Consider the following 13,651-nt stretch of genomic DNA (forward strand, 5'->3'; position numbering starts at 1 on the left):
AAGACTGTACCATCAGAATCTCCTGCATAACTACCATAAGCCTAAATTTTGTCACATGTTCAGAGTTTAATAGTTTCCTGGCTCCCGTGTCTGGCTTTAAGTCACAACTCAAATGCCACTGTCTCCACCAGGGCAGACTCCTGGCAACTTTAGCTGGCCCAATCTTGCAAATCAAAGGACTTTTTGTGACCTGTTTGTTTAAAGAACAATTATAACTAACTGATATTGTCTTTTGTACTTGTTGAAGTTGATTTTACTGTAATTCTTGGTTATTTTCACCAACACCATCATCATCAAGCCTCTTAGATTCTATAGAGATCAGAAGATTTTATCATTTTAATTACAACCAAAAGGGTATATTCTGACTAGAGGAGGAGAGGTTTGACCATTCTGGTCAGCAAATGACTTCAAATGTGCCAATTCAAACATATTCCCATGTCGAGCTCTGGATAAGAAAAGTGTAACTGATTTTAGTCTGTAGGTATCAGTAAATGATCCAAAAAAATTCATAAAGACTGTATTTCTGTCATTGTCTAAAATTCAGACTGAAAAATGAGTGAGTGTAAGATACATGAAAAATTGCATCCATTAGACAGGTGGATGTGAGCAGAGGGAGTCTCCAAAGTCACAGAATGATTGCTTTGGTCTGGACATCAAGGCTAATTTAAAAAAAAAAAAAATCTTTAAAATAAAAACTTCATAAATAAAACATCTGGGTATTGTATTTAACACTTAACTCAGTCTAAAGGTTACATAGACCACATTTGCCTTTTCTCCCCACCCTAAGCCCTCTATGCTTCTGTTTTCCCTGAAATTTTCTATGACATGGGAGTTTCCTCACTGTCAACAACAGTGAAGACCCAGTTCATTTTACTCTCCTTTTGCTTTTCCATTTTTCTGCTTTTTTCCATTTTCTATCACTAGCTGTTTTTCGGATTTGTTCACACCATTTGCTGAAATACCATTCATGGCTGTTTTTCCAGTTTTTGATTTCTTAGGCTCGTTGTATGTCCGAACGTAGAAGTTGAGAAAGAGAAAGATGAAGCTGATGGCGTAGGCAATTAGAGCCCAGTGCATCCATTTGGGGAAGGGGCAATCCGTGTAGAGAGACAGAGCTGTGTGCCCAATGGTCACATGGAACTGAACCTGGAAGATAACAACAGTGCGTGGTACGTTTTTTTAAAAAGCAGTCACAGGTTGCATCGTTCTTATTTTATTAAAGAATTATTATTTTAATTTATTCATTTATTTTAATTTGACCATAGAGCTACAGAAAGAGACAGAGAAAAGAGAGGGAAGTGAGAAAGCAGGCTGCCAGGTCCGGGACTCAAACTGCAGTCAGCCATGTGTACTCTAACACCTTAACCACCATGCCACCTCGAGGCACTAAAACATTTCATCTGATTAGTAAAAGACTGTACCATCAGAATCTCCTGCATAACTACCATAAGCCTAAATTTTGTCACATGTTCAGAGTTTAATAGTTTCCTGGCTCCCGTGTCTGGCTTTAAGTCACAACTCAAATGCCACTGTCTCCACCAGGGCAGACTCCTGGCAACTTTAGCTGGCCCAATCTTGCAAATCAAAGGACTTTTTGTGACCTGTTTGTTTAAAGAACAATTATAACTAACTGATATTGTCTTTTGTACTTGTTGAAGTTTTTAGTGTCTTTCCTCTAGAGTATACCTCCAGAAGGTAGGGCTTTGTCTTGCTCATTGATGATTCCTGAGTCCCTGGCTCAGTATCCAGACTCAAAGAATATTTGCTGAATATTATTACCTGATGAGAGGAAAGCAATGACCTAGAAAAGTAAACTAATAGTAATACAGACTTCTCAATTTTGTTTCCATCCAGCATCTTACACTGATTTCCTTTCACTTAATTGTCAGCAAGCAGGTACATACACTTGCAAAAGTGAACTTACCAAATGACTCATTGTATCTTATGTATAAGAAACAGGTGAATTTGCCTAAGAATGAGCACTATCCTTCAAAAATAAATATTTTTATGTTGAAATTTTTAACTTAAAAAAATAGATATTTGAGAATAAGTGGAAAAAGAACCATTTTCAACTTTAACAGTTTTTACAAGGAAAAAAGCTAAAATTTAGATGCTTAAAATGAAATAACTTTAAATTCTGACATATCAGTAAATAAATGGTTCATGATGTAAGAATTACGAATTTTCTGGTATTAACAGGGTTATATTTTTACAGGAACTACTGCCTGGCTTAGAAATACAAATTCAATGTACTATTTGGAAGAGGCAACTGCAGTTTCTCATTTATTTATTTATTTATTTTGAGAGGTTTTTGCTATAGGGTGCGTGCATTCACCAGAAAGACAGAGACAGACAGAGAGACAGAAAGTGAGAAATCACCTCCACCCCCAGGGTGGATGGCCACACTGCAATCCCTTCTCCTCTATTCTCCTCTTGGGATCTTGGACACGCACGCACATGCACCCAGCATGAGTTTAAGCCACCAGGTCCGCGACTTGAGCCATGGTTGACTACATGGGAGTCCAGTGACATAACCATTACATCAACTGCTGATCCCAGCAGTTTCTCTTTTAATAACTGGATTATCGATATTACTTATTATATTAACTATTATTGAAATAATTTAGTCTAAGTAAGCCAGAAATTTATATTGTATTAAACAACTTTTACTATTTTCTATGACAAAAATCCAAATTTAATTTTGGTTTCACAATGGTTCTTAGAACTTGCATCACCAAAAAAGGGTGTGCCTATAAGGGTGTGATTAAGTATAGCGCTCCCCACGGAGAGCCAGAGACAGGCTCCAGCAAAAGAAATGTAAGTAACTCACATAATTTTGGTCACCTCTCCATTTTCTAGGAACCATTTACTAATGACTGAAATGAATTACACAAGCTGTATAAACAGCTTTACACAAAAACTAGAGGAAGCTTCCGGTTACATTTTAGTTAAAGATGAATCCTTCACACCCAGCATTCCCCAAGAGTTGTCTTTCCTGTTTGGTTTGCCAGCTGTTTAGCAAGTGAGAGAGGGATGATATTTCCAAATGTGATTCCACTGATAAAACTGTGTACACACTATGATTAAAGCAATTATAAGACATTCTAAAGCTTGAAGAATAGCTACGATGTTGGTTTTGGATTTTTGGTTTGATGACAAGCTAAGGCCTAGCTCTGTGTCACACCGACACATGCACCCAGATGCTGCAGCAAGTCCAACTAAGGGAATGTGCTGAAAACTGCCTAGTCTGAAGACTGGCATGTGACCATCTCCAACTCTGCTCTCCAAAGACAGTGTTTTAGAGAATTAGAGGCACTCTCTGGTCCTTATTCTTTCCCTTTACTCCGTCCCTACCTTGACTTTGCCTTCTTTTCAACTTTATATACTCAATGCATGGGATCTGTTAATAAGGACTGAAAATGGAGCAAAAAATAGAAAGCTTAAGCAAGGACAAGAAGAAGGAAGGTAACAGAATTTTAAATGAAAATTAGTCGCCAAAGGAAATAAATTATGATATGTTCTTGTCCTATGTGAATCTGTGTACCTTTTGATAAATTTAGATCTTTAACTATCCATTCCACAGATTTTTTTTAAGATTTTTTTTCTCTTAGAGGAACATGTGCTATGTCTTGTCTTATCAGGGCTTTATAAAAGAAAGTGGTCGTGACCTGTAAGTCTAGGAATAGGGGGGTTAAGGCCAAGCAGCCTTGACTGCAATAATCGAGGATAGTGAACTGCGTAGGAGAAAACTATCTAAAACTACTTGGCACTTTACAGTAAAGAAAACTCAAACATTTTCAGTTTTTCACCAGAAGAAACTTGAGAAGCATTTAACTCACCAGCTGCAACATGGTCAGGTATCGTTTCCACCAAAGGTACTTCTGAATCCATGGGCCAAAGGCAGTCAACCCGTAGTATGAGTACATAATCACATGTATGAAGGAATTCATCTGGGCTCCAAAAAATGCTTTAGAAAAACGAAAATAATAGCAAGATACAGAAAATGTTATTAGGTAAGACATCACTGAGATATAAAATCAGTCTATACTATTTTTTTAACATTTAATTGAGTCTAGGAATAAAATACCTAAAAGTAGTACTAATAAAAAGTCTTCCCTTCGGATTAAGCTAGATATTTTAGACTTGAGGTTTCACCATATAAATAAAAATGTACGCTGTTCAAATGTAAAAAATGTTCGAAGTGGTAAGTTTTTGAATGGGATACTCCAGTCAGCTTAGTAGGCCTAATACAGAACTATTGTCTGTATTATTTATTTTTATTATTCTTATGGGGAAAAGATTATGGTACATGAAAGTGTTCAAATAGATTTGTAAATGTTCTATTATTGCCTTTAAATGTACTAACATAACTACAACAAAACAACTCTTATTTCTTCTCCCTGGGGGGTGATTTCTCGCTTTCTGTCTCTATGTCTCTCTCTGTCTGTCTGGCGAGCGCACGCGCCCTACAGTGAAAACCTCTCAAAAAAAAAAAAAAAAAAACCTCTTATTTCTTAAGTTACTAAATATAGCTCTGTGAAAACCTCTCAAAAAAAAAAAAAAAACAAAAAAAAACTCTTATTTCTTAAGTTACTAAATATATCTGTCCTTTCCCCACCCCCACCCCCATACACTGGGGATACATTTCAAGACCACTCAAATGATGCTTGAAGTTACAGATAGTACCAAATCCTCCACACACTATGCTTTTACCTATACATTTATAGTTATAATAAACTTTAATTTATTTATTCGGCCTAGTATTCTCTTGCTATGGGGCCATTATTAAGTAAAACAAGGCTTACTTGAACACAAGCATTGTGATACCAAGTTGTTTACTAAGTGATTAACTGGAGGGTAGCCTACACAGTATGGGCACCATGAACAGAGGGATGAATCATGTCCTGGGTGGGACAGGGTAGAATGGCATGCAATTTAAAACTTGGGAGTTACTTATTTCTGGAATTTTCTATTCGGTATTTCTGGACTACAGTTGACCATAGGTAACAAACAGTGAAAAGCAAAGGAGGACAGGAATAGCTCTACAGAGTTATTCCAGTCTAATTCAATGACATTCTTTCTCTTCAGACTATTCAATCAAAGTATAGATATAATTATAGCAAATTTTGTCATAAAGTGATTTATTCATTTTCTTTTTAAATCATACAGTTTTACTTTAACTTATTGTTTTAAATTCTGTCTCGAACAATACTTTATAGGTGCAAATTCTCAGCTGTCAGTTACTGAAACATGACAATGGAGAACAGAAGGCCACGCTGCACTATAATGACCTGAACCCTGGGTCCTCACTAGACGAATGGCCTTTCTAGTTCAACAGGTGAATCACCCTTACTTGACAGGCAACAGAAAAGACTAGGGGTAGATCTTGGCCAGGCTGCAAATTCAGACCCTCTTTAACATTAACAAGGCTATATAAATTTTCCTTTGAATAAGAACCAACAAGATCGAGACCAATAGATAGCATAAAGGTTACGTTGCTGGACTCCCACGTAGTCGACTGTGGTTTGAGTCTTGGACCTAGTGGTTTAAACGCATGCTAGGTGTGTGTGCATGTGTGCCCAAAATCGTGAGAGGAGAATGGAGGAGAAGGGATTGTGGTGTGGCCATCCCCTCTGCGAGTGTTTTCTCATTTTCTATCTCTCTGCCTCTCTCTGTCTCTCTGGTGAGGGCACGCACCCTACAGTAAAAATCTCTCTCTTAAAAAAAAAAAAATCAACAAGATCATTTAAGGCCTATATTAGTAGGCCTGACCTGGGGCTACACTGAAGATAGAATCTTTAGAGTGAGAGCAGTTGTCTTGGTATCCTGGTAGCCTTTGAACCTGCTTTTGCAACTCTTCCTCATCAAAGTATTATTGTCTACATTTAGGTTTGGTTTATGCTTACCTCTGGGGGCAAATCTTTAGGTGTTAAAGCAGTGATAAAAAGTTAGAATTTACCTTCTTCAATTTTTTAAAAAGTAAAATGAATACAGAAATGATTCACAATGAAAGCAAGTTAAATGATAAACCAGGAGTCAAATTTCCTGGTTCTACTTTCCACCCAACACATTTTCATCATTTAACACAAGCAAATATGTTTCTGAAACTGCTCACCTTGTCCCCCTGCGACCCATTTAATTCCTATCCACCACAATGTAAACATGGTACAGTGATGGTATACGTGAAGGAAAGAAACTTGGTTGTTTTTCTTCCTTAGGATAAAAAACACTGTGTCCAAATACTCAACACCTTTCGATACAAAGTACCACCACAGCGCTGCAGCTATCTGTGAAAAGAAAGGGAACGTATGTTGTAAACACTAAGATATTACTACTTGTAAATAAGCCTAAAAGAATTTTCACTACACAGAATGTACATGGCATGGAATGATTTTTGCTCTGAAACCTAAGCCTCTATCTGTGGGGAAAATTTTCAATGGAAAATAAATAGTCTAAAGCTGTATCTACAGAGTGCCAATAATTTAAAGAAAATGTTCAGTCTGCTACATGGATGGATGTCACTCAGCACCAAACTCAGAGCCAAGGAACCAGCAGTTAGCACAATGGCTATGTAGCTGGACTCCCATGTAGTCAACCACGGTTTGAGTCCTGGACCCGGTGGCTTAAACTCATGCTGGGCGCGTGTGCATGCGTGCCCAAGATCCCCAGAGGAGAATGGAGGAGAAGGGAATGTGGCATGATCGTCCCCCGAGGGGAGTGATTTCTCACTTTCTGTCTCTCTGTCTCTCTCTGTCTTCCTGGCGAGCATATGCGCCCTGTAGTAAAAACCTCTCCAAAAAAGAAAAAAAAAAAACCTGACAGAGTCATGTACAGAGCTATAAACACACTGATACCCCTATACTTTTCAATCTGGTAGGGAAGCTGCGATGTTACTTTGTAAAAATATTTTGGCTACATATACTTAAACTTGCAGGCCCTTTCTCTAGTTTGAAGGGTCTCTGTCAGCATGTCTCTCACCTTAACATGTTCAACAGAGTAAATATCCAAACAGAGCAGTTTGTATCAGGAAATGAAATTTTCTTAACAATAAATTGAAACAAACCAAAACAACCAATATTTCCTAGGTCATAAAAATAATCCTGCTTACATGAATAAGTCTTTTCTTTTCCTGAGCTCTAATTAAGACACCATATGGTGCAGAAAGATTACATTACATGCAGAGATTAAGGATCCAGTAAGAGGTGACCTCTGCATATACATTTTGCTTTGTTTTTAATTTATCAGAGTTTAATTAAGCAAAAACGATCTGCTAATCAGGCAGCCCCCAGAATGGCTTCCAAGGAATTCCCTGTATACATGTTTTTAAATATTTGACAGGAATCCTATTGTAACAGTAACCAAACATAAACTCTTTGAAGTCAAGTGTTTTTGTTTTTGTTTTATGATAACACTCTATGTACAAATAACGAATAAGGCAGGTACATAACTGAAATCTATCTATAAACCCTCATGTGTTAGAGGCATGACCAATTCATACACAGAGAGGTTCGGGTGTTTTAAATATCCCAACCCCTTTCTCATTTTATACCCATATCTGTGCATATCATGGGGATTTTGTTCGTTTGAGTTTTTTCAAAAGTGAAGTGTGAGGAAAGAAAAAGACAAAATTTAAAATACAAAGTCTAATGTATTTCCAGGTCGATTATTATTTACTGAGCTTGTTTGAATAATAATACTGTTGAAAATGATGAGGTTTGTTGACAACAGACTTGAGCTATTGCGAGTTAACTACTGACAACAGCACTATTACATTATGACTTTGAAATAAAGTAATGATCACTATGTTAGAATAGCAACCTTAATCTAGAAGAGATACACATCTCATTCCCCATCTGGGCCTCTAAACCAACCATGGTTCACAAAACACTAAATAGTTCCTACAACTATGTTAGCTATCTTTGAATAGGCTATATATCAAAGAGAGAGGGATTCTTCTTGGTTATATAACTCTCCAAAAATGAGCCTCTGAGTGGAAGACTCATTCTATTGCATTCAACATTAAGAGGAGAGGCGAGCCGGAAGGAGTCATCAAATGCAATCTGTTGCAAATCTCAGGGGTCTTTTCTCCTCCTAGACTACAGTCCTCACGATAGCTTGTATTTTTAAAAAGAACTGAAAGTTTATGCTTGTCAGGAGGTAGACTCACAATTATCAAAGTGGTATTCTTGAACCTTTACCCTAAAAACATGTTGCCTTATCCAAGGGTTTTGTCCTAAGCACACTCCCAGAAGAAAGCTTGCCAAACACTTCTCCCTTTTCCTTCCTCCAAAATAAGCAAGAAAAGTCAGCTCTCCGCCGAGGAGATATTTCTGGCAATATGGTCATCAGATGAAAGTTTCTCCCTTACTAATAAATGTAAATAAAGTAGCCTCCCCTCGGTCTCTCTCAGTCATGGGGTTTCTTTTCTTTTAAACCATCTGTTATGTGATTACTGTCTGCCTTCCCTCCCTCAATGGCCTGCTGGCTCCAGGAAGGCAGGGCCCTCATCTGACTTTTCACCTCTGGGTCTCCTGTGCCCCACACAATGTCTGCATAGAACAGATACTTGATATATAGTGCCTGAATGAATGACATGGTGATTTCTCATCAGTCTGAACGTCTAACAGGGAAATGATGATATAGTCATAAGAATAAGCACATTGAAGCAATCCGATCTCAGGTCTTGAGGAATACCTGTCTGACCCCCATGCCAGAGAGCTATTTTTCTCAAGGGAGGCTGCTACAGTCTATATTATTACAATGTTTCATATTATATGTAGTTTTTGTTTGTTTGTTTGTTTGAGATTTTTTTTTGCTATGGGATGTGTGCTTCACCAGTCAGAAAGAGAGAAAGTGAGAAACCACCACCACCCCCCAAGGAAATGGCCATGCCACATTCCCTCCTCTTCTATTCTTCTCTTGGGATTTTGGGCATGCACACACTTGTACCCAGCGAGTCTGGGACTTAAACCAGTCAGCCATAGAGGAGTCCAGCTCCTTAACCACTGTACCACCTGCTGGCCTCACTCAGACTTTCTTAACAATAGAGTTAGACTCTTTTTATGATTTTCAGTTCTTGACAGAAACAACTGAAATATAACATAATATCTTTACCTGCACCCTCCTTTATTTATTTTTTAAAAAATGGGGGGCAGGGCCAGCAGTTGACGTAATGGCCATGTTGCTGGACTCCCACGTACTCTACCGCGGTTCAAGTCCCAGGCCCGGTGGCTTAAACTCACGCTGGGCACGTGGGACTTGATCCCAAGAGGAGAATGGAGGAGAAGGGATTGTGGCGTGACCATCCCCCCTGGGGGTGGTTTCTCGCTTTCTGTCTCTCTGTCTCTCTCTGTCTGTCTGGCGAGTGCATGCGCCCTGTAGCAAAAACCTCTCCAAAGAAAAAAAAAAGGGGGGCACTGCATCCTGGTAATCTAGTACATATTTAATCTTGCACCACCAAATAAAAGAACACAGTGTAGGTATAAAAACAAATTTTCAATTATTTACTTTTAAATTGAAAGCATAGCTTTACCGACTCAAAACAAACCAGTATAATTTTACTACGATAGTAACATATGTTTTCCACTGACTAGGGCCTATAAATTACTTCCACTGATTAACAATATTCTTAATGTACTTACTCTGACTTCATGAACATTATTAGAGTAATCCACACTCTGGCAAATGTAGCTATATCCTGCATTATATGATCCCATGAATAACTGAGGAAAAAAAGAAATAATATGTGGTGGAGTAAGTTTTAGTAGATACATCATTAAAAACAAATATTATAGAATTTTTCAAATTATTTTAGAAGAAATATTTTCTTTTAAAAACCACATGTAACTTTTGGACTGAGATATCAACTCTATTTGCTTTGTAGAAATAAAAGAAATGTCTATTACCATGACTCAGATCTAAGAGTTGTCTTGCCTTAACTGGTTTTTGTTCTTGATCCAGAGTGGCCTATAGCTAACAAATTAGATAAAGGTATCCAAATAAATTAAATGAAAGTTTTTATCAAGTTCATACTTTATATGCTATGTTGTCCATGAAAGTTTTTTGTAAAATAAGAGTTACCGTTCACTTTTCAAGCATAATTAGTCAGTTCTCTGGGATCATTTAGAAGTTTAATGAGTTTTAGGAAAGAAATTCCTTACACGTGGCAGCTTAAAACATGGCTATGTCAGGGGAGCTTTAGGGTTATCTTTCAAAATGTCATGGAGGATTTGCTGGTGCCCAGGAAAGTACACAATAATTAATAGCAAGTCATGTGATAATTAATTCATTTTAGCTCCAATCCCAAATACAATAACATTATGTAACAGGACTGAACTTGAAATCAGTATTCACATCTGCATATTTTGATGGGTTACCAAACCTGAAACTGCTGAATCAGAATCATAAATTAGTAGTTTCTACTACTCGGTAGCTTCTTACTATATGCCAAATACTATACAAAAATTATCTTACTAAATTCTGATGATAACCTTAGAGAGTAGGTATTTTCCCTCTTATAGATGGAGAAAATGAGGCTATATTAAATAACTTCCCGTGTAGGAAGAGCTAATAAAGATCATTTTAGAATCCAATCTGTCTGATTCAAAATCCCATTTTAAATTTACAACTCTGTCCAATACTTTGTTTCATATCTTTGTTATCCCAAAACAAAACATGTAAAAAATGTACAAAGATGGTTTTACATGTTTTCATTTTTAAATTTCCAATAACTCTCGAAAATTATTATAGAGTAACTTTAATAAACCTACCTCTCTGAAGATAAAAAGGTTAAGCAAAACCATCCCAAAATTATAGATGATGAGTACTAAGCGCATCTGAAAAGGTTCTCGATCCTTCATCCATTTTGGACCCAGCCACACGAACAGGAGATAAAGAGTACTAATACTTATTGTAGGCCATGGAGACTGCATCAGCGGCCAATTTTCCACACGTTTATCTAGAAAGAACAAATAACATAAAATTCATTAGACAATAAATGTTTTATAAGGTGATTTTTTTTGGAATTACAAGTTTTTCAACTTAATTTACTAATTGGACCAAGGGCAGGTCACTGTCCCTTGAGTCAGGATAAAAATACATGGCATAAAAACCAAAGATACAAGACTGATTATGGCAAATAGCTTTTGAAAATTAAGTTTAATTACTTATTTCACATATTATGCCATCCAGAAAACATAGAGACCAAAGACAAGAAATGATGCTCACTAAAAATAGAGGAGGTAAGCTTGGGATAAAAAGCTAATGGGACCAGCAGTAAGCATAATGGCTATGTCGCTGGACTCCCACGTGGTCGACCGTGGTTCAAGTCTCGGACCTGGTGACTTAAACTCACGCTGGGTGCGTGTGTGTTTGTGCCCAAGATCCCGAGAGGAGAATGGAGGAGAAGGGACTGCAGCATAGCCATCCCCCCTGGGGGGGGGGGTGATTTCTCGCTTTCTATCTCTCTGTCTCTCTCTGTCTGTCTGGTGAGTGCATGCACCCTATAGCAAAAACCTCTCCAAAAAAAAAGCTAATGAGAGCTGGCCCCACTTCCGGTTCTGGAGGGAGCACACACACCCTATAGCAAAAATCTCTTAAAAAAAAAAGAAGCGTGGCGATCCCACAGTTCCAATCGTGGACCTGGTGGCCTAAAAAGCATGCTAGGCAAATGGACTCAGCTGCCCAAAATCAGGAGAGGAGAAATGGAGAGAACGGATTGTGGCATGGCCATTCCCCCGTGGAGGGTGATTTCTCATTTTCCCTGTGTCTGTCTGTCTCTCTTTAGAGAACACATACGCCCTACAGCAAAAAAATAAAAAAGAAATTTTTTTCCAGCCATGTCCCTAGAGAAGTGGAAGGTCTTTATACCTCCGATTTGTTATTTTGGTAAGGAAAAGGAATTTCAAGACTCCACTATGATTTGCTCTACTGGGAAAGTCACTAACACACAATGCAGTCGTGAATCTGTCATCTTGGCTTTTCCTGTTTACTTTGCTATGGAAGAGAAATATCGAGACCGGGTAAATAAAACAAAAGCACTTATCTGGGCCAGGGTTAAAGATGACTGGCCACGGGGAGGTGTGTCCTGGCATGTTCAGTGACCAAGGCGACCAAAGCTATGCTCTAAACCTCATCTTCTAGACCCCCAAAACACTCAGACAAGGGGAGGATAGGTTTAGTCATAGAATGACCAGAAACCACTGCTGAGGCACAAGAAATATGAGAAACTAAGACAATATCTCTCCCCTAAGAGAAAAGAACAATCCTTCACCATCCACACAGTACAGAGGAACTTGTGGAAATGTCTGTTAGAGAATTCAGAATATTCATAGTGAACCTCCTGCTTTAAGGAAGAAACTTCTTTTTATAAATCTGAACTCATAATCTCTTTCTGTGGATACCATGTTGCAAAACATAGTAGAGAAGAGATTTTTGTCACAAAATTGCCAGAAAGCACCAAAGAGGCACAATAAACATGAGATATCAAGACAATGTCTCCCCTAAGTGAAAGGAACAATCCTTCATCATGCACACAGTACAGTAGAGCTTGTGGAAATGTCTGATAGAGAATCCAGAATATTCATAGAGAAAAATGTAACAAGATGCAAGAGCTGAAAAGACAATGAACTCCAGAAGGTTCAGGAGAAAGGAGACAGTGAGTTCCAGGAAGTGAGGCAGTTCTTGTACAATCTGTACAAACGTTTCTAAATCCCCTCTTTTCTATGCACTTTTTTAATTAAGAGGGTGGGGTCCCAGGTGGGAACCCCCCCACAATAAAGTCTCAATCTTTGGAGAAGAAAAAAAAAAAAAGAATGAAATGGATCTGTGAGAGATGAAGGCTGCAATACAGGAAATCAAAACCTCACTTGAAAGTATTAAAAGCAGATTAGTCCATGCAGAAGATCGAATCTTGGAATCTGAGATGTAGAAGACAGAACCTCTGACCTAGAGAAATTCACCAAAAATACTGAGAAAATAACCCCCCAAAATGAGAATACTATATGAGAAATGCTAGAAATATGCCCAAACATCCAGATAATCAGTATCCCAAAAGGTGAAAAAACTAATAAGGGAATTGATAATTTATTCCATGAAATCCTAGAAGAAATCTTTCCAAATCTAGAGAGGCATTCAAATATCCAAACCCAAGAACTAGAAAGTACCCCTAAGAGAATCAACCCAAGAAGATCTTCTCCAAGACACATTATAGCCAGATTGACCAAAACCACAAAGACAAGATACTAAGATTGGCAAGAGAGAAACATCAGGTTACTTAGAAAGGTATGGGACCAGCAGTTAGCGTAATGTCTATGTCTCTGGACTCCCATGTAGTCAACCACGGTTCGAGTCCCGGACCCGGTGGCTTAAAACTCATGCCAGGCACATGTGCGTGCTTGTCCAAGATCCTGAGAGGAGAATGGAGGAGAAGGGATTGCAACGTGGTCGTTCCCCCTGGGGGGTGATTTCTCACTTTCTGTCTGTCTGTCTCTCTGTCTGGTGAGTGCACGCACCCTATTAGCAAAAAACTTCTCAAAAAAAAAAAAAGAAAAGGTTATCCCATCAGGCTAACATCAGAACTCTCATCAGAAACAATGCGAGCAAGGAAAGAATGGGAAAATATATTCAAAGTGTTAAGTGAAAAACAGTCTCA

At 38.1% G+C, this 13,651-nt stretch overlaps 1 protein-coding gene across 1 annotated transcript in view; it reads right to left on the reverse strand.

Annotated features, from left to right (window-relative positions):
• Positions 1–255: 255 nt before the first annotated feature.
• Positions 256–13,651, reverse strand: part of ELOVL4 (ELOVL fatty acid elongase 4) — a 36,116-nt gene continuing 22,720 nt past the window's right edge. Inside the window, exons 2-6 of the mRNA XM_006143344.1 lie at positions 10,770–10,957; positions 9,642–9,722; positions 6,116–6,287; positions 3,840–3,967; positions 256–1,146 (exon numbers count right to left, since the gene is read on the reverse strand). Of these exons, the coding sequence (XP_006143406.1) occupies positions 871–1,146; positions 3,840–3,967; positions 6,116–6,287; positions 9,642–9,722; positions 10,770–10,957 (845 nt within the window). The 3' untranslated portion in view covers positions 256–870. The remainder of the gene's footprint in view (positions 1,147–3,839; positions 3,968–6,115; positions 6,288–9,641; positions 9,723–10,769; positions 10,958–13,651) is intronic.

Source organism: Tupaia chinensis, unplaced genomic scaffold (genome assembly GCF_000334495.1).
Source record: "Tupaia chinensis unplaced genomic scaffold, TupChi_1.0 Scaffold000097_1, whole genome shotgun sequence".
Classification (NCBI taxonomy): domain Eukaryota; kingdom Metazoa; phylum Chordata; class Mammalia; order Scandentia; family Tupaiidae; genus Tupaia; species Tupaia belangeri.